Source organism: Prunus persica, chromosome G2 (genome assembly GCF_000346465.2).
Source record: "Prunus persica cultivar Lovell chromosome G2, Prunus_persica_NCBIv2, whole genome shotgun sequence".
Lineage (NCBI taxonomy): Eukaryota > Viridiplantae > Streptophyta > Magnoliopsida > Rosales > Rosaceae > Prunus > Prunus persica.
In genome coordinates this window covers 19,400,760-19,426,973 of record NC_034010.1, presented here as the reverse complement: position 1 = coordinate 19,426,973, position 26,214 = coordinate 19,400,760, and the positions used below count along the sequence as shown (strand labels likewise).

The 26,214-nt window shown below is 35.3% G+C and overlaps 3 protein-coding genes across 4 annotated transcripts; all 3 read right to left on the bottom strand.

Annotated features, from left to right (window-relative positions):
- Positions 1,662–4,954, bottom strand: LOC18786527 (zinc finger protein ZAT9). Its single transcript, XM_020557982.1, has one exon. The coding sequence runs from the start codon at positions 4,009–4,011 to the stop codon at positions 2,530–2,532; it is 1,482 nt and encodes a 493-aa protein (XP_020413571.1). The 5' UTR covers positions 4,012–4,954; the 3' UTR covers positions 1,662–2,529.
- LOC18787730 (putative expansin-B2) lies at positions 12,454–13,934 on the bottom strand. The gene is made up of 4 exons (XM_007220802.2): positions 13,694–13,934; positions 13,452–13,564; positions 13,122–13,309; positions 12,454–12,862 (listed from the first exon to the last, which is right to left on the bottom strand). The coding sequence occupies exons 1-4, from the start codon at positions 13,881–13,883 to the stop codon at positions 12,535–12,537; spliced, it is 819 nt and encodes a 272-aa protein (XP_007220864.2). The 5' UTR covers positions 13,884–13,934; the 3' UTR covers positions 12,454–12,534.
- On the bottom strand, positions 21,790–22,923 carry LOC18784616 (cyclin-U2-1). Of its 2 annotated transcripts, XM_020558606.1 has the most exons (3): positions 22,507–22,923; positions 22,354–22,401; positions 21,790–22,251 (listed from the first exon to the last, which is right to left on the bottom strand). In XM_020558606.1, the coding sequence occupies exons 1-3, from the start codon at positions 22,779–22,781 to the stop codon at positions 21,987–21,989; spliced, it is 588 nt and encodes a 195-aa protein (XP_020414195.1). In that variant the 5' UTR covers positions 22,782–22,923; the 3' UTR covers positions 21,790–21,986. The 2 variants fall into 2 exon arrangements, with proteins under 2 accessions (XP_020414195.1, XP_007221195.1); XM_007221133.2 differs by having other exon boundaries at positions 22,354–22,920.

The following is a 26,214-nucleotide window of genomic DNA, read 5'->3' as shown; positions in this document are numbered from 1 at the left end:
TATATATATTTCGTGTAGTTGTTAGGCTAAACCCATATATTATTGTGCCAGATAAATTGCACTAACATATTGTATTCAAAATGCAGAACTCTAATAGTAGCGAATTATTTAAGAGTCAACCCTCAATTACAAAAAGACCTCCTGACATATAATCGGGTCCCCCTAAAAGAAATTTGTAACACTCAATCAACCCCATGAACTCTTTTCCGTGTTCCAAAATTCCTCACAACTTCGTTACAATTTTCCCCTTCTTTGTCTATATGACAACAATTTCAAGCTAAAAACAACCAATAAATTGAAGCTTCATGCCCAAAAATCAGAGAAGCTTCATCCTTTATCGATCAAGCTTCAAATAGTATAAATACTCAGTTCAGATACATCAATTGTCAAGGATGAGGTCGTACCACAGTATGCCTGAAATTCGATATACTTGAATAAAAGCAGAGGGTTTTCTTGAGTAACAAGTGTTGTTCATGTTCTACTTTCATTCTCATGAAGTGAATCAAGAGAAATCCAACATGCACCCTAAAAACTTGAGACCTGATTACAATATATATTAAATGATCATGAAAATTAAAACTAAACTACTTTTACAATGGATCAATACACCTACAATAAAGTCATGCTAAATATCAAACTCATCACAAATATAATATATATTGTCATCACCATTTATATGAGTTGTACCTGAAACCTCCTCTAATCACGTTGAAGTAAATACCACTCGATCAAAAGGCCAATCGGTTAATTCTAAACTAATTTTGGAATATCCAATGTATTCTCTTTAAAAACATTAATATAATAAAGATAAAACATTTCATGTGGTCAAGCGACCCAAAAAAAAGTAATTTGGAGAACAAAATGCCAGCTTGATCATAATTTGAGGTGTGTATATGAAATTGACTTTTTTTCTTTTTATGTCAGAATTTTTTATTTTTTATTTTTTATTTTTTTCTGAAACCAAATCATTTCAAATATGAGCAAAGTAAGATCCCAAGACACGTTGGGAAATTTCTGAAGAGATTAAATTGAGTAGGTCCCATTGTGACCACAAAAAATGGTGGGCCCATCGTGACCAATAGAACCGCCCTCGTCTTTGTAGGTCAGCGCTTAGCCAACTTAAGGGCGGTGCGCGAAACATGTTAGCACAGCTTTTGTCCACCTGACACGTGGCAAACCCAGCAGAGCCTATGTCAGTCAAATGTTTTTCTTATCCGTTGAGGCATCCTGTCTTCTTTCTTAACGATTTACCATAACCTTACATTTTCATTTCTATTTTTGGGAAAAATTTAGCAAGCACCTTGAACTTTTGGACATTGTTCCTCTTTTCCCTTGGAATGTTTCAAAATGGTTTTGAGTCTTCTACACTCTCTGTTCTTGCCAATGTCCTTAAGACTGTCAATTATGTCACAATATTCCGTTAGTTTCCATCATGTGCAATTCACATGGTTATGTTTTAAGAACATATGCATCAATTGACATCGCAACCAGCCACGGACCCAAATTTGGATGTTGGGAGTTTAGTTGAGTGGTAAAACATGAAGGAAAATTTTAGTGTAAGGGGCATAGTGAAGTTGGATCAATAAAGCAAGTCCCAATTTGAATGGACGAAATGACCTTTAGTTTGACAGAGTAATCGACATAACAAAATATCGGCATGAATTGAAAGTTCTGGGGGTTTCAGAACCAAATTGAATGTTTTAATGTTTAAGGGACAAAGTATTGAGGGGGCATTACTAAAGTTTCTTTTATTTTTATTTCATATCGAATGAGGATATATTGAACTATTGAACTCTTTCTCATAAATGAGGATAAATATTTTACAGAATCCTAACCTTAAACCAAATGTGATAATCTGCTGATAATTTTAATGTTGATGTTGTACTGATGTATAAACCCACGTACTTTTGTATTTTGAAGTTTTTTAAAATTTTATTTAAAGATTTATGATAAAAAGATAATTAAATGAAAGTTTTAAAACGAAACATTCTTAGACATGAGTATAAGACCAGCACCAAAAACATCAGCTCATTGAGAAAGAAAGAACTAAACTATAATTATTTTCACCAAGTGTTTTTTTTTTTTTTTTTTTGGAATTCTAAAGCAGATTACATAGAGGTCCCCTTAGGAACCCAAGATTCATAATTTCACGAAGTTTGTGTGTGTGTGGTGGTGACTGACACTAATGAATTCTTCCTAGATATCATGACAGTAGTCTTGGAGCCTTTTTTTTAATCAAATAATTTTTCAACAAGAAAAACTATATAGAAAATTACAATGTTTTATTAGAAGTATAAATGCCATGCATATGCATGAAATGAGATTGGGGCTTAATTAAATTGACCCACTATAATGTACATTTAACAATTCAAAAGGAAAATTTAAAATTTAAAAAGAATCTTGAACTATGAGCTTGTTTTGTTATATAATTACAGTTTTTCTTGATACATACAAAAAATCTTTGAGGAAAAAAAAGAAAAGAAGAGAGAGAGATAGAGCTGAGAAAATCTCACTTTCCTTAAGATGAAATTATGGTTCAGCTCCAACATCAGTTGTTGAACCAAGCCCCACCTGCAACCATGGTGAGGAGCCCCCACTGGTATTGATATCCTTTAGTTCACTTAGCTTTGCTAACTTCACCTTACTGTCTGCTTCATCAACCACATTCTGCATTGAAAAATCATTACTAGTGTTATTATTATTTGTATTGTTGTTGTTGTTATTGTTGTCGTCGTTGTTAATGTTGTCATTGTCGTTTTGGTGGGAGGAGTGAAGATGGGGATTGTCCTCCTCTTTTGTCCCAATCCATGGTAGTAAAAAGAAATCTGTCGAGACTTCCAAGCTTGATTGATTGGGACGTTCTCTTCTTCCTCCACCATTCTCATCTGCCGGAGCTGGTAGGTTAAGATCAAGCTTCAGATCAAGTGGATCCGAAGAAGCATCAAACTTAGGCCTTTGGTTCATCATTTGCTGCTCCAAACTTTCTTGAAACTCATGGAACTTGGCTAATGTAGACGTGTCTGTCGCGGCGTTGGACGTGATCCAATGGCACCTCTTGTGTCCGCCCAATGCCTGCCCGGAAGAGAAAACCCGGTGGCATATCGAACATTCGTGCACCTTCGCTTTTCTCTTCGAGGTATAGGCTGACGGGGTGTTAGAGCCGTGGTCGAATTGTAGGGTTGAATTAGGTTTATTGGGGAAGAATTCTTCATGTGTGATGACATCATCGTCGGCCATACTATCTTCGAGGTGATCGAGCCGAGCGGCAAAGCACCCTTTAACCTTCTTGTGGCTAGCCCTATGACCTCCCAAGGCTTGGTGGGAATTGAACACTTTCTTGCATGCTTTGCACTCAAACAAGCCTTTGTTGGCAACCCCTTTGGCCTTATTGTTGTCTGTGGCCACCCCACGTGACATAGGAGCCATGACGTTCATCGGTTCTCTTCTTTCCTCTTCTTTGCTAGCTGAAGCACAAGACTCCTCCGGCTCAGCCTCCATAGGATCAACCGTGGCATTGGACAACATCATTAAGCAATTCGCAAGGTCTTCTTCCTCATTTGATGGGCAGTGTGAATTGAAATTGCCCACTTTGGCTCTCATCGATCTCTTCCTTTTCGACCACCCACATCCTCTCCGACCGCTGGCCCCCTCCTCCCCATCGGAGCACGGGGAGGACATGAGGGGTTCGGCATCTATGGAGCTATTACATTTTCCATGTTCAAGGAAAGATTTCCAAGACAAGAACTCTTTGCCGCAATTCTCACAAACCCGGCAGCTCTTTAGGCGATTAGGGTTTGTTCTTAGGGCATACATGCACTTGTTGGTTGATGGAACATTGCCGCCGAGTTTGTCCTCCCAATCACTCGGAGGATCGTCGTCGTCGATGTGACCTTCATCCCCTATTCCATGTGCCCTCATGTGCCCTCCTAGCGCTCTACCACACCCAAATCCTTTCTTGCAAATTTTACAAAAGTGTTTGAAGCTTGATTGCTGGTCCACAATCAAAGCCATTAAATTAAAAAGACAACAACAAAAAAACCCCCAAAAACAATGGAAAGCAAATTTAAAACCAAAAAAAAAAAAAAAAAAAAGCTAGAGAAAAGGGGTGATGATGGAAGTGGGTCAAGAATGGAAGAGAAAAGGAAGGTGTTTGTTCTTGTAGTGTACGGAATCGTGGGGTTGTATGGTGATAATTAGGAGTTTCTAGTCCTAGTTTTTAGTTGAAAGTGTTGGTTTGGATTGAATTTGCGGATATGAGAGAGAGAGAGAGAGAGAGAGAGAGAGAGAGAGAGAGAGAGAGAGGGGAGGAGGGGTGTGAGAGTTCTTGATGAGCTTTGGCTGTGATGACATTGTGACATGTGGACGGAGGGTTAGATGGGTAGAGACTTTTTCTGTGGAGGTGGCGCCGCCGAGTCAAAGCCACAACCAAGGGATGGACGTCCGTACATCAAGAGTACGTTTTTGAGTTGTGTTTGTGTGAGTGTTTGTTTGTTCGTTCGTTTGTGTGTGAGAGTGTGTGTGTTTGTGAGAGACTTAGAGAAAGAGTGTGTGTGTGTGTGTGTGTGTGTGAGGGAGTGAAAGAGAGGAAAGGAGAGAGTGGTTCTAACTGCCATACCTATTCATATCCCTTCAATTCCAAGCCAAGAAAACTAATCTATGCTTCTCCTTCAATGTCGGTTGGTTCAAGCTGCTTTTCCACACATTAAATTAATTATTTCTATTCTAGATAACTAATCTTTTTAATTAATGTTTGTTTGTTTCTTTTTTCTATTTTATGAGTTGCCCAAATACAGAATATTCCCTTTAACTTCAGAAGAATGCTAACGATAATTAGGCATTTGATCCTAAACTTAGATGTCAAATGACTGGATCAGCTATTTGAAGTGACACTAATTTTTTTTTCAATGACTTTTGTACATGTTATTTACTATTTTATTACATTGTATTTTTCCAATTTTCTAACAGCTAGTACTAGGGCGGAGTGTTAGGATCTCAAACTACGTATATTAAGCTAGCTTGTCATCAATCAAGTCATAAAATTAGTTCAGTTGATCTGATTACCTCTTAACTTAATTATTCGACCCCAACTAATCACTCGTTTCAGCTTATTCCACAATCATCTCGTAATCCAAACTACTCATTTCTTAGGGTATTATTTGTGATTATTAGTTACACAAAATTATACTCGAACCCCATGCATGTTTTATTTATTTATTTATTTTGTAACATTTTAGTTTACTATTTTTTCCTATTTTTAAACAGATTTAGGGTCGTAGAGCCAATGGTAAATGTTTCTTCATGTAATGTCTCCACCGGAGTGTTGTTGGGATCAAAGGTGGGTATAATGAGCTTAGTTGAGTTCCTAATGATTCAATCCCTTAAACTGTTTTCCTTGAGAAAATGTACTATATGGTTTCTTAAGTAAAGAATCGTATTGAAATGAGAAAATTTAGCATCATCATATCTTTGGTGCAAAAATCAGTATATGAATCAAATGTATTTGTTATCGACAAGAATTAATGGAACGATTCGAATTCGGAAGATAGTTGGCGCTTAGCATGGTCAATAAATGTGGTACAAATAACATTATTGTTTCGAAAATGACAATGAAAAAAATGAAAAAGCATAAGTAGGTCGTCATAATATTTCCATCATGTTAGAGTGTCCAATATAATCAGGTCCACTTTCCCTAATGTCAGAATTTTATGAATATTTGTATTGAGTGAAAATTTTGATATAACTGGGACCAGAATAATTCGTTGAATTTTGTAATTAAGGCATTAATTATTAGTTAGAGTTTGTACTTCCTAAATAGTTGAGATCTCAACGCAACACAGCTTCTGGGTCAAGAAGGTGCACTATGACTATTTCAATTCGTCAGTGAACTCTTGGTTAAGCAAAGACATTACTTTCACAAGTGAAGTGGGATTAGTCACAAATCAATCATTTCTCATTCTGGCATTGCTTTTGCTTTGATTCAAAGCATTCACAGAAACAACTAGTAGCTGAAGTAGTGAGAGTGATTAAGCAAACAAGTACACGCTTAGTTCAGCCTTGGTGAAGCTCCCTTATATACTTAAGTAACTTGACTGCACCTTACCTACAAATTAAAGCACTAAGAAAAAGTTGGATGGTCCATTATTAAACTCAACATGTATGGCATGCACTTGGATGTGGGTTGTAGTTTAATGTCTTTTATAAATTTTTGTTACAAATTTTTAAATAATATTGAAAAAAAATTAACTTAATTCATAACATGTGTAAATAAAATACGAAATTTATTAAGTTATCCTACATATTATATTATTTTGATTAAGTTTAAAATGAGGTTAATAAGTGCATCAATTAAGTCTTAAAAAAGAAGGGCCTAAATGGGTCGGGCCGGGGGTTTCAAATCCTAAGTTCCAATCCTACTCAATACAAGAGCAGGTTGGGCTGAACGAGCCTAATTAAAGAACAAGTTGGGCCGGTCTTTGGCCTATTGAGTCTCGATCTATTCACTTCGGCTATGGACTTAAAGTCAATTGATGATGTATTATGAATGAAATAATAATGTTTAGAAAATTTTGGAATATATATAGGAAAGTTCAATTTCTAATTATCAATTGCTATTTACCAAGAAAAGATTGATTAGCATATGTATGGCATCCTCTGCAAGACAATTAAACAGCCAATTTGGGCAAACCAACACCCAAGAAATGAGCTCCTCACTTCTTAGACACAAACGCCCCCACTTCATCCTCTGTTATCTCACTTATTAAATGGGCCTACTTTGTTTTTATCTTCTTTTTTCCTTTTTCTTTTTTTTTTCTTTCTACGTTTTGCTGTGTTTTATCTCCCTTTTTTCCATGATTCTCTTTCTTTGTGCTAAGTTATCTCCCTGTTTTGATGTGTTTTGCCGAAAAATATTATGGTAATATTCATAATGAAATAATTAAAAACACAAAAATAATTTATTAAACTTCAACATCACAACAAAAATAATTAAAAACACATAAACAATCTAATCAATTTTATAGAAGTATCCCGCCACAGTTATGCTATCTTACATGCCTTTAAATTTTGAATTTATCGATAAACAACATCTCTGGAACAATACCCAAATGCCTCAACAATTTTACTACTTTGGCTGAAAAAGGAAGTTCAAGCCAAACTACTATCCAGCATTCCTATAGAATTCAGTTGGGAAAATATTTATATGATTTGCCTTATGATGATGAAGCATCTTTAACATGGAAAGGAGTAAGGTCTAAATACAAAAGTACACTTGGACTTCTAAAGAGTATTGATCTCCCAAGCAATAAGTTGATTGGAGAGATTTCTAGTGAAATCACTTATCTTGTTGGCTTGATTCCTTTAAACCTGTCGAGAAACCAATTAATAAGTGACATACCTTCATCCCCTATTCCATGTGCCCTCCTAGCGCTCTACACACCCAAATCCTTTCTTTCAAATCTTACAAAAGTATTTGAAGCTTGATTGCTGGTCCACAATCAAAGCAATTAAATTAAAAAGAACACACACAAAAACCCAAAAACAAGGGAAAGTAAATTCAAAACAAAACAAACAAAATGCTAGAGAAAAGGGGTGATGATGGAAGTGGGTCAAGAATGGAAGAGAAAGGGTAGGTGTTTGTTCTTGTAGTGTACGGAATCGTGGGGTTGTATGGTGTTAATTAAGAGTTTCTAGTCCTAGTTTTTAGTTGAAAGTGTTGGTTTAGATTGAAATTGTGGATATGAGAGAGAGAGAGAGAGAGAGAGAGGGGGGTGGGGTGTGAGAGTTCCTGATGAGCTTTGGATGCGATGACATTGTGACAAGTAGACGGAGGGTTAGATGGGTAGGGACTTTTTCTGTGGCGGTGGCGCCGCCGAGTCAAAGCCACAACCAAGGGATGGACGTCCGTACATCAAGAGTACGTTTTTTAGTTCTGTTTGTGTGAGTGTGTGTTTGGTTGTGAGAGAGTGTGTTTGTGAGAGACTTAGAGAAAGAGTGTGTGTGCGGGAGTGAAAGAGAGGAAAGGAGAGCGTGGTTCTAACTAACTGCCATACCTATCTATTCGTATCCCTTCAATTCCAAGCCAAGAAAACTAATCTATGCGTCTAAATGCTTGTCGTGAATCAAGTGATGATTAGTCGAGTTTCTAATTATTCAAACCCTTAAACTGTTTTCCTTGAGAAAATATAGTTTATGGTTTCTTAAGTTGAGAGTTTACACTTACTAAATAGTTGAGATCTCAACGCAACACAGCTTCTGGGTCAAGAAGGTGCACTAATACTACTTCAATTAGTCAGTGAACTCTTGGTTAAGCAAAGACATTGCTTTCATCAGCGAAGTGGGATTAGTCACTAATCAATCATTTCTCATTCAGCCATTGTTTTTGCTTTGATTCAAAGCATTCACAGAAAGAAAAGGACTAGTAGCTTAAGTAGTGAGAGTGATTAAACAAACAAGTATACGCTTGGAGAAGCCTTGGTGAAGCTCTTAAGTAACTTGACTGCACCTTACCTGCAAATTAAATCACTAAGAAAAAGTTTGATGGTCCATTATTAATTCATAAACCGTATCATAACAACTACCTAAAATTTTCATTTCCAGTTGCAAACTTGCTAATCATTTTCCCTTTTATTTAACTTAGGGGTAACAACTAATGTATTGACTCCTAACTCAGTGAACTTAGGTGCTCCACTACACTTATATTGATTTATATTTGTGTTTGATAAAGCAGGAGATCTGGGCTGGATTTTAAGTTGCATTTGGATGCTCCCAGTCCCAGCCTAGAATTTTGTATGAGTTTGGGAATTTTTTTTATTTTATAGAAGTGATATTGGGGAGGATGGATTCGAAAACATGACCTCAGATGTATGAGTAATTAAAATTTTATTTTTTAACCACTTGAGCTACGAGTTTCTTACCGTGATACTATAAGATTCAAAAGTCACCATGAAAAGGATGTTATTTTTTAAAATTTTATCTTTTATTATTACTAGCCCTTTAGCACTTGGTTTTTTTTTAAATTTTTATTTTATTTTTAGAATTAAAAAGAATAATGGGTAGTTGTGTTTCATAAAAATACGACCCATTCTCTAATTTTGTTTTGAATTTTTTAAATTATTTTTAAATATGAAAAAGTGTGAATTTATCATATACCCTCAGTCCTGATCTCTTGGACTACAGGGGTTCAAAAAATTTGTGGTCACTCACTGTTGGATGTAAATTCAACGGTTCACTCATTGTTGCACTTATTTTAAAAAACCTTTTTCAACCATTGGATTAATATCCAACGGTGGGTGACCACAATCTCTTGGACTCCTGTGGTCCAAGAGATCGGGACTGATATTACCCTTATTTAATTTATAATTTCAATTCTTAATGTTTACGTTAACCAATGGCATTTTATGATATTTTAAATGTTTCACAATTCTCTGCCTTTTGCTATATATATACAATTCCGATCTCTTGGACTACAGGAGTCCAAGAGATTTGTGATCACTCACCGTTGGATGTAAATTCAATGGTTCATTCACTCTTGCACTCATTTTAAGAAACTTTTTTGAACCATTGGATTAATATCCAACGGTGGGTGACTACAATCTCTTGGACCCCTATAGTCCAAGAGATCAGGATATATATATATATATATATATTAGACTGAACATGATAAGGACTTGTTGAGAGACAAGACTTTGTCTACCTTGTCTAATGGCCTTAGATAAGGCCCTCACTATTGAACGACTCATTGTTGGTGACCACAGTATGTTTTGGGCTACGTTTTAGTAAAAGAATCCCAAGGGTAGGGCCTGGATTAGAGTGGTTTGCGCCTTGTTGATGCTTCTTGCCCATCAGCTAATCTCAACTTGCCTAGTTTCTCAACTTTGTCTCCTTTCCTCCTTTCTTAGAGCACCTCCACCACTTCTGACTTGCCCGAGCAGGAGAATGCCCAAGGGCCAAGTTATAGCTCCAGTGCAGCAAGTCTAGCCCAGGCAAGGGTTGGGTCCCATGAGCCCAGGCAAGCCTAAGGGAAAATTCAACCCAAGCTGCTGCCTGGGTAAAATGACACAATGCTGACGTTAGCAACTAAAAAAATTTGAAAAAAAATACCAAAAATTCAAGTTTTTTTTAAACAAAAAATACCTAGCCATATTTTTTACTTTCCACACCAAAAACTCTATACAAATTCATCTCCTCATATCTTATTTGAATAGTAATTGCCCTTTCCCTTTGTGGTGGAAATAAAAAGGCAAGGGCTACCACTATTCACGTGAATAATGACAAACTTTGCCTTGCCTTTGCCTTGTCCTTGCCTTTTGGGTTAGAGGTGCTCTTAGACTCAACATAGATGGCATGTGTCATGAATGAGATAATAACATTTAGAAATATATTATTTACCAAAAATATAGATCAGCATATGTAGTCATCGCAGTTGATCATAACAGTGTGCCCATTCCTTTACACTTAAGTTTGAATTTCCCTCCTTGTATAAATTAATTTAGAGTAATTAGCCTATCAAATGTATTTTTTTTTAAAGGGTGGGGGGTGGGGTGGAGATCCTCTTCCTAATGGGAGGGGAATAATTATGAAAAGTTACCCAACTTGATACCGCAAGATCCATACCCATCCAAAATATTTTTAAGGATTCTGAGCCTCTGCATTTAGCATGGTTGTCCATGGCTGTGTGTTAGGGTACTTTTATTTTTTATTTCTAAGTTATTGGATAGTTATGATAAGGTGTAAATGGTTGTTTTTGGTTTAATACAATTATGATGATGTGGACTTATTTAAATTCATTGGATTAATAATGGTTAATATTCTCTTAAATGGGTGTAAATGCACAGATGCTAAATCTGAGATCCCTTTTTTAATATTATACCAAAACCTATTCAAGAAATTTAATACTATAAAAATAAAAAACTTGAGAACCAAAATGTTAATCAAGAAATAAAAATATCGTGCCAAATACAATAAATGGAAATATTAAGCTATCTAATTAAACCAGTGACTCTCTTTTCAGACTCATAAATTATATATTTTGTGTGGTAGGTAGGCAGGTTGCTCTATATAAGTGAGTTATTCTCGTACAGGGTTTTCCAATCCATACAAGAAGAAGAAAAACAATGGGACTACAAAAAATTATTGTGCTCTCTTTAGTTGCCATGGCAATGGCTTCCCTATTAGTTCACGCAGGTACTCCCCCCTTTCTTTCTCTAGAGTACTTTTTCCTCTTTGTTTTTGGGAAGTGAAACTTTTATTTATTTTTTCAAATATCACATTTTTCAGGCATCTTTGATCTATATGTAGTTTATTGAATTTTTCACTTCGATCCATGTAGTTTCAATTCAAACAATTTAAACTTGTAGTTTGACATCTGTTTATTTGATCATGTGAAGTTTATTTCAATGAAGTATAAATTATTGTCACTTTGGTTTTTTTTTTTTTTTTTTTGGCCATGCATTGTCACTTTGGCATTGATGCTATGTATTTTGAATGTAGATGTGGGAGTGAAGGAGGCACCTGACCCCTTTTGCTATGAAACCTGCGGACCGTCGTTTGGAATGCTGCAATGTGTACAAGATTGCGCTAAGAGGCAATTTAATAACGGACGTTGCATACCCATGGGAGCCGAGACACTTTGTTGTTGTAGCCCTTCCCTCCGAACCCCTTAACATATTTGTTCAAAAACTCATTTTAGCATGAAATATTATACAAAAGTTCATATAGAGCCTATTTGTAGAGAAAAACTCCAAACTAGTCATTTGTTATTTTCCAATCGGTTCTTAGTGTGTTAAAATTTTATAAGAACTAATAAGAAAATGACAAGTGACTAGTTTTGGATTTTTCTCTTCAAATAGGTTCTATAAAAGAATTTTTGTATAATATGTCATGTTGGAATGGGCCTATTTGTGCAAAGCCCTAAAATTCTAGGCTACGAAAAAATATTATTTATTCAGAAAATAAAATGCACACAATTTTATTGATGTAATGGTCTTTGGCTTAAAAATCCTTTGCTGAAGTATGTAATAATAGACACAGACTTCTGCAAATTGATTATTTTCTTAAGATTTTCCTTTGGAATTTATCTATCTGGTTTATGGGCGCCCCCCTAATCATCCGTATGCATGTAAGTATACGAAGCTAAATATATATGAATTAATAGTAATGCTAGCGACACCAACTTAAATCCTAATTTTTAGTTATGTGACAAATGACATGTAAATATACATGTAAGTTGTCTAATCATATTGCAGCTCATGACATCTTTCACGGTGGTAAGTGATCCAATTAAGTCCAAATGTGGCCTGATTCATTTTCAACGATCTATAAAATCCTCAAGATCATACTACTAATTAAAATAATAATAAATATGTCTAAACCATGAAGAAAAGGTAACATATTTTTTCACAATTGGCAGCTTACGGAATTTCTTCATAAAGACAAACCGACTTCAGTGACGATCAATAATTAAGTTGACTACTGGCAACTAATTAATCTTATTTATTAAATCATCAAACCAGTACAATATCCCAGATTTTATTAGGATTAAAAGTTTACAAGGGATCGATAAGTCTGGCCGGCTTGCCAACCAGCCGGAATGACATTGTTTGCTACAAGGGCTTGGCCGTTGCTTGCAGTGAGCCTAATAGAGAATGGGGCTTGCAATGCTGAGCCTGAGTCAAGTTTCCAAACAGCACCCCAAGATTCCTGCATGAGAAGCCATGAGTCCGAGTCTCCACCACTTTGCTTGAGATGAACTTCAGTTAGGTCACCTGCTCCATCTTCATACTCGATTAGGGTAGCAAAATAGTTAGGGTTTGAACCCGAGTCGACACGAAAGATGAGGGTCACTCCAGGATAGTTGCAGTCCACTCTGTACATATATTAAGAATAGGGGTAATATCATTTTGCAAGTCTGACACGTTGCGTTACAATAAATTGTAGATTCAAATCATATATTTAAATGGTATCCATGTAATTCATAGTTCAAATTGACTTTTGAATGACGTGTCAGACTATTTGGTAAAAGAATATTCTTCTAGGTAATTGAAATTAAAACGGAAGAAGATTGACCATAGAAGACGGTATAGGAGATTCAGCTTTCTTTTATACATATTATTTTTTTATTTTACCTTTTATATTGAATCTGCAGGACTCCAGCATTCCGTAGTTGTCCCTCCTGGCCGGAAACTGCCATGGCTCCAAACGCAGTGCCGCTCAAATCAAAGTGAACCGACTCTGAAGTACATCCGGGGCACTCATCGGTTATAACGACAGTCGCCGAGTTCCCTGAGCATGCAGCATTCGTCGTGCACTTCACCTGAAATTTGTGCTATTAATTTCAGCTTCGTAATAAATTCTTAAAATTGAAATTGAAATTGAAATTATTTTGTATAAGCACATAAATTAATTTTCAATATTTGTGTCACATCCATATACATAAGCCGCTACATATGTTTGACCTGATAACAAGCTCCACATCCTTTGCCTGATTTGAATAAAGAAGGGCCTCCAGCAGACACCATTTTAGAGAATGGAGAGTTTTCTACAGCATTGCCATAACCACAAGCACCCCCTAAACACAAGATCAATAATTAAAATGTATATTTCTAATATAAAACCTCAAATCATGAGACAAAAGTCACGTATTTTAATATGAATATAAATAACCAAAATCATTTTTCTATATATATATATCCTTTACCATCAGTCCCAGCACCGTCGGGGTTTCCATACCAAGTTGCACCGGCTGCCGCCCAGTCAGAGTCAGACTGAAGCCTTGACACACTGAAGAGTTTTGGGTTGAAGCATGAGCTAGGGTTTAGGTTCAGAAGAATAGAAAACAAGGTTACAAGAGTAAACATGGACAATGAAGGTTGAAGAACAAGAGCCATTATCTGCTTACTTAATGAGTCTAGTAAACCAGGGGCAATTGAAGTCTTGGCTTATTTGCCAGATTTGAATTTGAATGGATGATTGGCTGGTATTTATAGAGTGGGAACAACTGAAGCAGAGGCTTATCACTTTCAAACGCACCCAACTATTGAATGCCACGTGTGATAATTTATTTTCTTAAGAAAAAAACCAGATTTTATATTTTTATTACAAATAGAAAGTCAGTTTGATTTTGCAATTACATACATCTCCCTCACTTCACGTATGCTCTTCATTTGAGGTTCTTGGGGGTTCGTACAAGTTACAAGATATGGGTTATATATTCGCACTTCAAAGATTGTCATCAGCAAACATGGAGTATGGAACTTCTAGCCACCCATCCTCAAACAAATCCAATATCAAAAGGCGAACTCCAGAAAAGATTTTGATAAAATATGTTTCTAATATGAGATCAACCAATGATTTACAGTCCTCGTCGTGTTATATAAATTTAATCAATATATAAAATTTATACATAAAAGAGTTCCGGTGAACACGGTTAAGAAAATAAGAGGTCACAGATTTGTGGAAAGAAGCTTTTAAATGGAAGACTTATGATATCCTTAGGAAATTTTCTACAAGTCCCAGTGAACACGGTTAAGGTCATTGCATTGTGTGTAGCCTCATTAGTGTTCGAGTCCAGCTACCCGCAGTCCTCGTTGGTGCAATCTGTAATTTCCTACATAAATTCATACCCATGGCAACTGGCAATTGGGTACCACGCGTAAGTCCTTCCGGCTCAAGATTGTGGGTATACCATGGCGCTGGTGGTGAGAGTAGCTAATCTTCCCCTAAACTTTTCTTCATTTAAAAATAAAATAAACTTTAGATCCCACAAGCAAAGTGATAATGTATTGTCCCACCCAAAAAGAATAAAAGATTAATTTTTTAGAGAATTATACTGTTTTTAATCCATGACTTCTCTTAAAATCTTACCACTAAAATAATTCTTGCCGCAAATTATGTGCTCCATGAGCATATTTGGTATGGGCATACTATGATCAGTACTATATATATGTGACAAGTAAGCAATCACGTCAAGAAATTTAGAACCAAAAACACAAAATGTGTTATTTGATGCCATATACGTATGAAGATGAAGTATATATTCCATGGGCACAGACAAATCATGAAACCTTTTTTATTTCCTCAAAAGATTGCATTCATATCTGTAGATACAAGTGAATAAAAATAAGCCGGAATGCTTTCTTTCCTAGTACTTCATGCAATTGAATTGGTAGGTGTTATTTTTCAACCGAGGTTGATACTTTCTGTAATTGTAGAGATTCTTTATACTGTACCGAAACCCGAAATGATTTTTTATTAATTTAATGGCATAGTTTAATTTCGTACCTAGGTATTGTGCATTTGTAGTTATGCTATATTGCTTGACTTTTAATTTTAATTTAATAGTACAAGAATGGATTTGTAATCCAACTCTTCATATTAAATGTATTCATATTCCGACGACATAGCCCGATTTTTTGGTACTGTTACTTATCCTACTATTAATAATATACTATCGTTCTTTTCTCAAAAAAAATATCTTCATGAAAAGAAATTCATATTGAAAGTCAAACAGTCTCTAAATAACACATATCTTTATCCGGCACTAATCCAACATCCAATTTATCATTTATACAAGTCTTTTTTCCTCTTTTCTTTATTATTATACAAATTATATGGGATATTTACAAAGTTTTGTTAATAGATAAACAATGGATTAGTCACAATTTGATATTGAGTTCATAATAAATACATATTGTTCTTCTATTCATGTGAGTCGAATATAAAATTCTAAGTAGAGACTAGTACCACCAAACCGTAGGCTAGTTAATTTCTTTATAATGACTAAATTAACCATAAATGTTGTTACTAAATAATTGTTGCTATTTACATTCTTAATGTGGTTAATTAATTGAGCAAAACATATTAAAAGTTCGAACTATAAAAGTAAACCCGAGTCTACTTGGTGGGGTCCAACGTAGCTTCGGACCCACCAGATTATTGCAGTCCTTGTAAATAATCCATGGAACCCCCCTTTCAAGGAGCTGAGTACATAATAACCTCAAAGTCCAAGTACAAGATTTCCGGTTTTTCGGTTTTTACTAAGGTGAGAGCGAAATGAGTTCGTTGATGCAGCCGTTAATGGTGGTTTGTTGACAGTTGAAAATCGATCACAGCCCAACACGTCATATCAAGTGAGATCAGACGGTCGGAAATATACCCATTCCTTCACGTGCGTGTACACATCATTGAAATTCATATTACGGGCATTTGGCGAAATTTAGGCACGGATAATTCTTTTTATTTTTATTTTTGGTCAAAAGTACGTAATTCTAGCAAGCCTCATTTTTCCAAAGACCTAATATGGCTTTTGTCTTATCTATTTTCGTCAAGCATGGGAATGGTTGTTGGTTGACAGGTTTGCTTGCTTTGCCATGCTCTCAAGTCGATCTCTTCTTTTTTCTCCATTTTTTCTACATTTTTTGGGTTTTGGCCTAAGGCATTTGTGACCAATTTGGCTATTGACAGGACCGATTTTTAGTTTTTGACGACCTTGTGTGAAACTTAGATTGGACACTCACATGATCTAACATGAAAGTACTGTATCTTTCATGAATTGATACCATAAAACAATAAAAGTATGAACATAGCTATCTTTCTCGAAGACACATTTAGTTTAGTGATAAGGTTGTTTGATTGGACATGGATTCAATGCTCCTTGGGTCGCACTGCCCAGGACTAGCCATGCTAATTGGGGTGATTGATTTTGGTTTGCTAGCACCATCATGTGAGAAAAAGAGATATATCTAAATTCAATGCATTTAGGAGGCACCACATGATCTACAGATGGCTATCACTTTCAGAGAGAAATTAAAAAAAGAAAGGTTTAAGGTGGGAATCTAAAATGGAAATGGATGAAGGTTCTAGTAGGTGAAACAGAATGAACCACTTTACTCCAAAACTGAACATCTGAACAAGTTTTGTCCTTGAATATATCATTAACTGAAAAGGCTATCAAAGGCATATTCCCATTTTAATAGTTAAGATAAGAACATGCAATTTTGAGCCAAAATCATGTGAAACCCAAATAGTATTTAAGGTCCAAAATCATGAGAAAGTCAGATGCAATAACTCAAGAAACAAAATCACCAAACCACTCAACATATCATGTCATGCATGACTCATCACCAAATACTAAAAACTAAGTCCTCGTTTGTTAGGAATGACTAGACTAGACTAGTAAAATGTCTATATTTCATGTGCATTTAAGACATAATATGGATATTATTGTCTAACTTGGTGGATAAAGAATGACTATTCATAAGAAGTTGATGACTAAAACTTATCCCTTCTAATCTTACCATTTTCGGATGAATAAGTTTTAGTCATCAACTTCTTATAGATAGTCTTCCCTATCAAACAAGCCAATGTATTGTTTGTTTGTGAGGTTAGGGAAGAATCAATCCCCCTTGACAAGGCCCATAACCAAACACACTACAGAAAGGGAAGTTATGAAATTACAATATAACCCAAGTCCATTCAGCCTTAAAGCCCGTCTTTAAATTCTACTAAAAAGCCCATGCCCAAATTCTCCTAAAACCCATATCAAATTCTAATTTTAAAAATTTTCAAAAGTGAATTTATCATAGTAAAATTTTACTCAATTGACCTTATGGAATTGTGTATTTACGGGCCCAAAAGAGTAAAGACCTAGTCAATGGACCAAAGTATGACGACATTGTCCTTCCTTGTTGAGTGAAAAATGAATATTCAAAGGGCAATCGAAATTGTGAATCACCAAATTTTGGCCATTGTTTATGGGCCAACCCTTGTTGATTCTAACGGACCAAACCACCAAATTTCAGCCAGTGTTTTTGGGCCAAAATGTGTAAGACTTCTAAATGCACCCAAAATATATTTAGTTACATTAATATCTTTTGAGATTTTCGATTCTTTCACAAAATTCTTTGAGATTTATAAAAATACACAAATACCCCCTAAAGTTTTAAATCATTTTCATAAAATTCATTTTCCGTTGATTTCAATATAACTAGTCCGAGTTTGATTTTGTTTTGAATTATACTAAAAGCCATTTTCAGAATTTTTCTCTTTTTTTTTTTTAATGTGGACAACTGACTTGATTAAAATTACTGATAACTTGTCAAGGAGAAGATAGATCAGCAGCTTTTTGATGGACTAGGAGATAATTCAGAACACCCTAAACCAATCTCTGTTCCAACCAAAACCAACCACTCATTTCTTTGATTCTTATCATAATTAGACAAGAAATGGCACCCATAACCTTAATTTTGTTCACTAAAAGAAATTAAGAAAGAGTTAAATTAGGTCAGTGATCATGGACATGGAGGCACAAACCAAATTAAGATCTGATTACATGTCTGTTTAACCAAAAACAATATGTTTATATGAACAACTAATCTGGTTCATATATGGGTTACTAAATCCTAATCTCCATACCTTCCAGACATTGAGCTGGCCTCATCATTTAAAGTAAAATAAAAATAAAGTAGAAGAGATTCCCCCATCATTGCCCCTCTCACCTATAACTTATTTTTATACAATAATAAAAAAAGATTACAGGAAACATCAAATCCACCTTCTCTTGTATTTTGAATTGTTTTGTTGGAGCCTGTTTTTCAAGAGCATGGAGAAATAAAAAAAGTACCCACAAACAGAAGACATAAAAATTATTAGAGCTCATGCACTTTCTGGGCAATTCCACAAACTTCCAAAATCTTGCATTTTCTAGAATTTGATCACTAAAATTAATTTATAACGTGTGACTTGGGAGCTGAAATTACAAGAGGGGAGAGCCTTTTACTCTCTCTTCTTGGAGAAATTATAGAATAGGACTGTATCACCATGTGGGAGTATCACAAGCTGACATAATGATACAGTCTTATTCTATAATTTCTCCTCTTCTTGGAAAAGGTGGATCTTGTAATATGATAATTTACAACATGGAAAACTGGTTCTTTCTTGTGCTATACTATACAATATTTGATTTTAAGGAACCTAATTAATGTGAAAGCAGAACTTGAAGGATCCAAGAATTTTTTAGTTTTTATATTTAGAAATTGTGGAATTGCATTCATAATTCAGTTTTAAAAAAAACCACTAATCACAAAGGACCAAATCAAATTAGTCATAAGTTATTACAATAACGAAGCGATTTAACATCAAAATTAAGAAAATTTAGTGCGTCTCTACTAATGATCACACAAGATCTAAAAAAATTCTAGCATAAGCATTTTAAAATTACAAACTTTGAACAATAAAAAAGATATAACGTATGAAAAAACAAAACCATAAAATAAATTTTTTTTTTTTTTTTAAAAGGTGGATAAGCTACAAGTATCAACAAGTCAAGTGAAACATTGCATCTAAATCACTAATGTGAGAGAGAGAGAGAGAGAGAGAGAGAGAGAGAGAGAGAGAGAGAGAGAGGGTTTCAGGTGGGGGGGGGGGGACAGTTTTTGTTGTATATATGATAAAGTAAATGCAATGAGGATTTTAAAGTGTATTTGGTCACTCAGAAAAGCGGTGGTAAAGAATGGTGCTGCCAAATTATAAACACAATCCCACCAATTCTGGCTCATATTATATTTAAGCTCATAAGCAACAACTAGCTTATTTTATGAGAGCTTCATCCTTCTTTCCTTTTATCTTTTATATGTTTTTTTTCTACTTCTGGTTTGGATATGTTCAATAGCTGGAATTGCATTGTGTATGAAAAAGTTGACTATCTGATCATAAAATTTCAGGTCCATGACTGCCCTCAGAATTTTGTAAGACTCACCACCTAACATATTCTTTTCTACCCGTACACCCAATATCATCAACAAAATGTTGAGGCATGGCTAGCTGGTCCTTTTTTACCAACCATGGCATCCATTATCTTAAGTCCTTATAATAGTCAACTAGAAAGTGGATCGTCCAGCCAATGCGGTCTAGTCCCATGAAAAAGAGCTTTAATTTGTATACAATTTGGCAGTTTGTGAGTGAGAAAACATTCATATCCCCCAATATCTCTTATATAAAAATAAAATAAAATAAAGATAGATCGCTCATCCCGTTTAACCCTAATTCAATATCTTAGTATGTCACTGAACAAAAAATCATTATCAAACTACTTAGTAGTCGCATCTCTATTCTAAAAAATGTATATGTCATCTTCCTTCCAAATAATTGTGTTCCAGGGAAATCTATGATTACCAAAAATCTCATCCAAAGTTTTAGCTTTAGTAACATGTAGTTATAGTTGTAGTCATAGTTGAACACAAAATCCTATTTTTAAAAAAGATGATTAGTGGCTCTAAAGATATATAGATGGGTTAAAGTAGAACCACAATTATGTCTTATTGTCATTAGGCCATAGCCGTTTTATTGAAAGGTCAAAATTACCACAAGGATCACCAAACCTCTCCTAAAGAAATATAGGTCATGCTTTTTAACCCACTTTCACTATGTCCTTTACCCTATGATTTTCCCACCAACCTAGTTGCAACGTCGATTGACATATATACCTTAAAAGGTTAGTCATGTTTGTTGCACATGATGGAAACTAACAGAAAATTTTGACCAAACTGGTGATTGTGGGGAGATTGGCATGAAGTAAAAGTTTAAAGGGTAATTAAAACAGAATTGAAAGTTCATAGGTGAAATGGAATAAGGTTCCAAGTTCATCATCGTTTGGTAATATTGTTTAATGGAAAAGAGGAAAGCAAAAGTATACCTAAGAACATGTGGGGACAGTTAAATTTCATTATCAAGGAAAATAGTGTTTAAAGTAGTCATTTGATCATTTCTAAACTTGCCTGTCTTCTTTCAACCACTTGTTGTCCTCTCCTCTCCACCGCTGCGATTGCTTTCTTTCACCCACTTTTCCTCCCACTTTCCTGCTTATACTTGTTGTCTGTCGCTTGCTGGTAATGATGCATCATAATCTTGATCCTTTGCCACTTTGTAAGGCGTTAAGTATAATATTAAAGTTTAATTAACCAATTCAAATCCAAGATTAGTGATCAAATGAGAAGGTCAATGCTTCAAATATATGCTTTAAATGCTTTACAAATGGCCTGTCGTCCTTTCTTGTTTACTTTGATTAAAAATATATGGATCTGCATGTGCCCATGTGTGAAAAACAAAATCTTTTTATCATACAACAATTTCGAAGTAATTAAAAGGTGTAAGATCTTTTGGGGGTAAAAAGAAAGAAGGTAAGAAAAGTTGGGTGGTAGTTTTTTTTAAATATTTTTTATTTAAATAAAAACATTCTTATCATGTCTTTAAGGTAAACCAACACAACTAAGTCAACTTTTTCACTCTTTGCAGAAAATTTAAAAAAAAAAATTAATGTCAACTAAGTCTAATCTGGTGAAAAATGACATTAACTTATATATGCAAGTCCCAAGTTCGAACTCTCATGACATTATGCAAGTCTCATATTCGAATTCTCATGACATCTTTTTACTTAACTTGTCCCCTTATTGACCCAAAAGTAAAAATCCACTAATAACCCTCAAAACACCCTGGACGGCAGCAGTGGCCTCTCAAAATAGGGTTATCTTCCCTGAGCTGTTAAATATGTGTAAATGGGTTCTGCAAATTGCTTTCAGATGGAATATCCAATCACTTCCATGGTCAGTTTAAAAACTTCCAAAATGTCACATCAAAAGAAATGTTGCATTTCAGAATACAAGAAAAATGCCAATAGTTTTGCAGGCTTTCTACATTGTATTCAGAGTTACCAATTCCCTTGGATGCAATCAAAGTTTATGCATTTTTAAAGCTTACTTTACCAAGAAAATTAATGTTATGTCTGGCATAAACAACCAATTAGGCCAATTTGGAAAATCATACTTTTCTTACTAAAAAAGATACAACAGTTTTACACATCACTCTGTATTGGCTTCCCTAAGTAAACCCCCCAAAATTACATCTCTCACAGATTATACAGAAATATGTACAAAAGAATTGGTGGACTAAAATCCCACAAAGAGGAAAGAAAAGAATTGGAAATTGTTTCGTTTGATTTATAACAAAAGACCAGCAAACTGGTTATATCTTCTCTCTTCATTTTGCCTGGTTTTGATTTCTTCTGCACATCTCAATGTGCTCTCTATGTGGTAGCCTCCCCCAATACTAACTTCTCTTTCCAAGTGACAACAGTAGCTCTCAAACACACTCACATTGACGTGCAATTTGAACCCCATCAAGAACAAAAACTCAAGCTCCAACTTGTTCAATTCATTGGTTGTCAATCCCCCAACTCTTGCAAAGTAAGAATTTCTGTAATTCCTGTTCAAGAATCAAGATTACATATCAGAAACTGAAATACAGAGAGAGAGAGAGAGAGAGAGAGAGAGAGAGAGAGAGAGAGAGAGAGAGAGAGAGACTTACATGTCTTCAACATACTTAGAAGCCACCATTATAGTTGTGATGAGAAGCCTATGAACATTTGTGACATTGATCTTAAACCCAGGATTGTTCTGGCAAAACCGATCAATATAAACATATGCAACCACATACACAGAAGGTCCAGCTCTGGTGTACCTGAAAATCCTCTCCAGATAGGATTGGATTGTCATGTCCGGGGTCTCATGGCACTCAAAAATCCGAGTCTTCTTCATGTCCTTGGACATGTACCAAGGGCTGCTGCAACTCTTGGCAATCCTCTGGTTCCTGGCCATGCTTCTCTCAATCAGAGAAGCAAGAACATTAACCACCAGAGGGGTAGTTGAATCTTCTTGGTATGAATAAGAATACAAATCTGATCTGAGCTTTCTTGGAGAGATTATGAGAGATGTTGATGTTGATGACGAAACCATGTTTGCAAATTGTATTTTATTAAACTTGAGTGAGAAGAAGAGAGAAGAGAGGCTTATAAGATTTTGGGGGTTTTGTGGTGAAAGAGTTTTGGGGTTGAGAGTTTATATACAAGCAGGAAATTTAGAGACTCGGGTGATGCTAAGTGAATACAAAAATAAATTTAGAGAAATGAGTCAAGTGACATTGGTTTTGAGGAGAAAGATTCCCATGAAACGAGAATATTATTATTTTATTATTTTTGATTAATAAAATTATAATATATGTTATAATACTTTTACGTAATCTAGTATTATTAGTCAAAAATAATAAAACAGTATTATTTTCGTTGTAACTAAATTTTTCTCGATTTTGAGACATTTGGAAGGTGAATGGAAGCTAAAAGATGAAATCAAACAATAAGATATGTGCCTGCTATTTGTAAAGGCAAAGTACAAACAAACAGCTCAGCTTTCCCATTGTATATTAACACAAAACGCATATACACACTTGATTTGTTATTATTATTATTGACCCTTCTTTTTTCTATTCAAAACAAACAAGATTTTGATATTTATTATTAAATTCCCGCCGACAGTGGGTTGAAGGACAAAGAAAGGCATGGGAAAGAGAGGGCTGAGAGAGGAGAGAAGGAGAGGGAGGAGGAGGAGCATTCATGGCTGGTAGGGCTTTGAGTTGGTGTGTTTGGGCCCAGAGAACTAGACGGCATTTAAAGATTGACTTTTCCTCGAGGTTTGTGTCATTGTACAAATCCAAAGTGGCACTTGTACTGAGTAGAAGAAGAAGTTACACGTGCAAATGGGACTTGACTCATCAGTGTCACATATCTTGGTTTGCAGCTTGCGGTACGGCCAATATCTTTCTCTGCTTTCCTTGCAGAAAATGAAAGCATTCATCTTTTTCTTTTCTTTTACCATGTATTGACATATATAGCTGCTGAAGAATGTAAAATCCCGTTCCAGAAATTTCACTAAATAAAATAAATAAAATGTATTCATTTAAGATGGTTCTACTACTAAGTATTAAGGTATTTTGTATAAAATCTCACATATCCTGAATTATGCATGTTGTTAAATTGAGGACAATATCAATATTAGTTGTAGTAGACTGCTAGTTCGTCCTTCTGCAATCTTAACGATAGAAATATGGCAATGAAGTAAGGAGGACACAATATTTTACGAACTATCATAGTATTGTTGACATAAATGATATTGAAAGAGGGAGGATTCAAACATAGGACTTCGGATGCAAGGGTAACTGCTCTTAACCACTTGAGTTACAAACCTTTGCTAAACCGTCATAACATTTTAACAAATTAATTTTCCAATAGTATTTTATGGGGTTTTCAAAATCATAGATGAATTTCAATCACACTATTATGAGGCACAAGCACTAGTTAGCAGAAGACAGTCGGGCCGAACAAACAGCCTAAAATGTATAAACACATACAACTTTGTTTCGGTACCAAGAAACAAAGCAATGGGTCCAACTGATACAAAAACAATGAGTCACTCACGATATCCTCCCAGATTTTGTGCCATTTCAAATATCTTTTCACAATAATTGAGATTTTGGTTTTTTTTTTCTGATCTATATGCTGCATGATATTAAGTGGCCAAAAATAATGTATAACATTAGGAACCGACACCAAAATTGAAATAAAATAAAACAAAATATTTTTTTTAATAGTTACATTGGAGGAAAGAAAACTTAACTTGAGCTCGATCCTGTATGCCATTGGAGGAGGAGGAATCCCCCACCATTGTGGTGGGAACCCATTAGCAAATAAAATAAAATCTTCGATCTCATTTTATGTAGCCATTTTAAATTAGAATCCATGTTAATTGCCAATAAGACAAAAAAGAAAAGAAAAAGGACCACATGCTAAAATCTTTTTGGCTCAAGAAATTAGTAACACCGACACTCACAATATGAACGGAATCCATATGCAACTATTTTTCCCTTTTATTATGATTTGTTTTCTTCGATTTCAATCTAACAACATCTATAAAATCCTATCTCACTTTCCAGAGATAGTGCTACTTTTAGCATGTCGACCAATTGCACGGTAGTATTCTTTTAGGGTTAATTACAAATTTGACTCCTCAACTTTTTCATTTGTCCACTTTGGTCTCTTAAATTTTTTTATTTTTTTTTTCTCCCCAAGTTAACCTTCAATAATTATTTAAATAATAAACCGTTTGAATTAGTGAAATACAATGCGGAATGAATCCTACAAAAATATCCCTCAAATAAGTTATTTGAAAAATCACTCAATTAAAACTCTCTGTATATATATATATATATATATATATATATACCAAAACAAGGGAACACAGAGAGATAGCGAGAAAGAAGAGGAATATGATTATGCAGCAACTTAACTCAACATTCAGACTAATGCATATGCAGAAAATAATGCATATAAGAAATTAGTCAAAATAGAATATTTTTAAAATAGCAACTTTTATTATACTCACAGAGGTTGCAACTGCAAACTTAACACACTTAGACTATGTACAAGCGTGATTTCTCCAAAGGTGTTTCAGAGAGAATCTTTAAAACTAAGAAAATAAAATGCAGCTGGTAAAACCAGTTCTGCCTACAACTGAGGCCGAAGCCTGAATTTAAAGACAACTTTCAACTATGGTTTACAAAAGGCAACTATGGTTGGACAGCTGTAGAGACACGGATGTTCAACCTGATTCAACTTTTAGCAACTGTAGAGGTAACTTTGACTCCTGCAGATGCTTTCGGCTACTTTCGGTGGATTGTCAAAAAGCAAACAGTGCTTTGTCTGCTGCTTTTCGGTGATCTGACTAAAGTAAAAGCAGAGATGCTTTGTCTGCTGCTTTCACGTGGTCTGGCGTCTTCTTTTGACAGAGTGGTCTGTCGGCAACTACTTTTGGCAAATTGGCAACTTCTTTTGACGAGGCTTGCTTGTTGGCAACTGAGGCAATTATGGAGAGGATTCCCCTAGATCGTAGGCATCATAGGGGTCCTGGCTGTCATCAAACCATGACTTTGTCTTGGCAGGACTCTGCATGGGCTGGCAACTAGACGATGGAGGAGAAACATTGTCCTCATCATCATCCATCTGAGAAGCCTGGATGATCAGCTGGCGTGCAATTTCCTGGAGCTCAGCTTTAGACTTTCCTTCAATTGATAAGGATGATCTGACCGAGCCTGTAGGAGATACTGGGTGAGCAACTGGCTCCCGGGGGAGGTCACTGTAGACGTACTTGGCAATTCTGTCAACTTCAAACTTGTCCCACCATTTGACTGAGAATTGGCGGGCAAATACACGGGTGTCCTTGGTGATGGCATAGGACCATTTAAGGATCCAAGGTACCTTGTATCTGGCAACGAACAGCAACTGTTTGGGGAAAAATAAATCAACTAGGGAAAACTTAGCACTTTTTGTATAATGGCGGA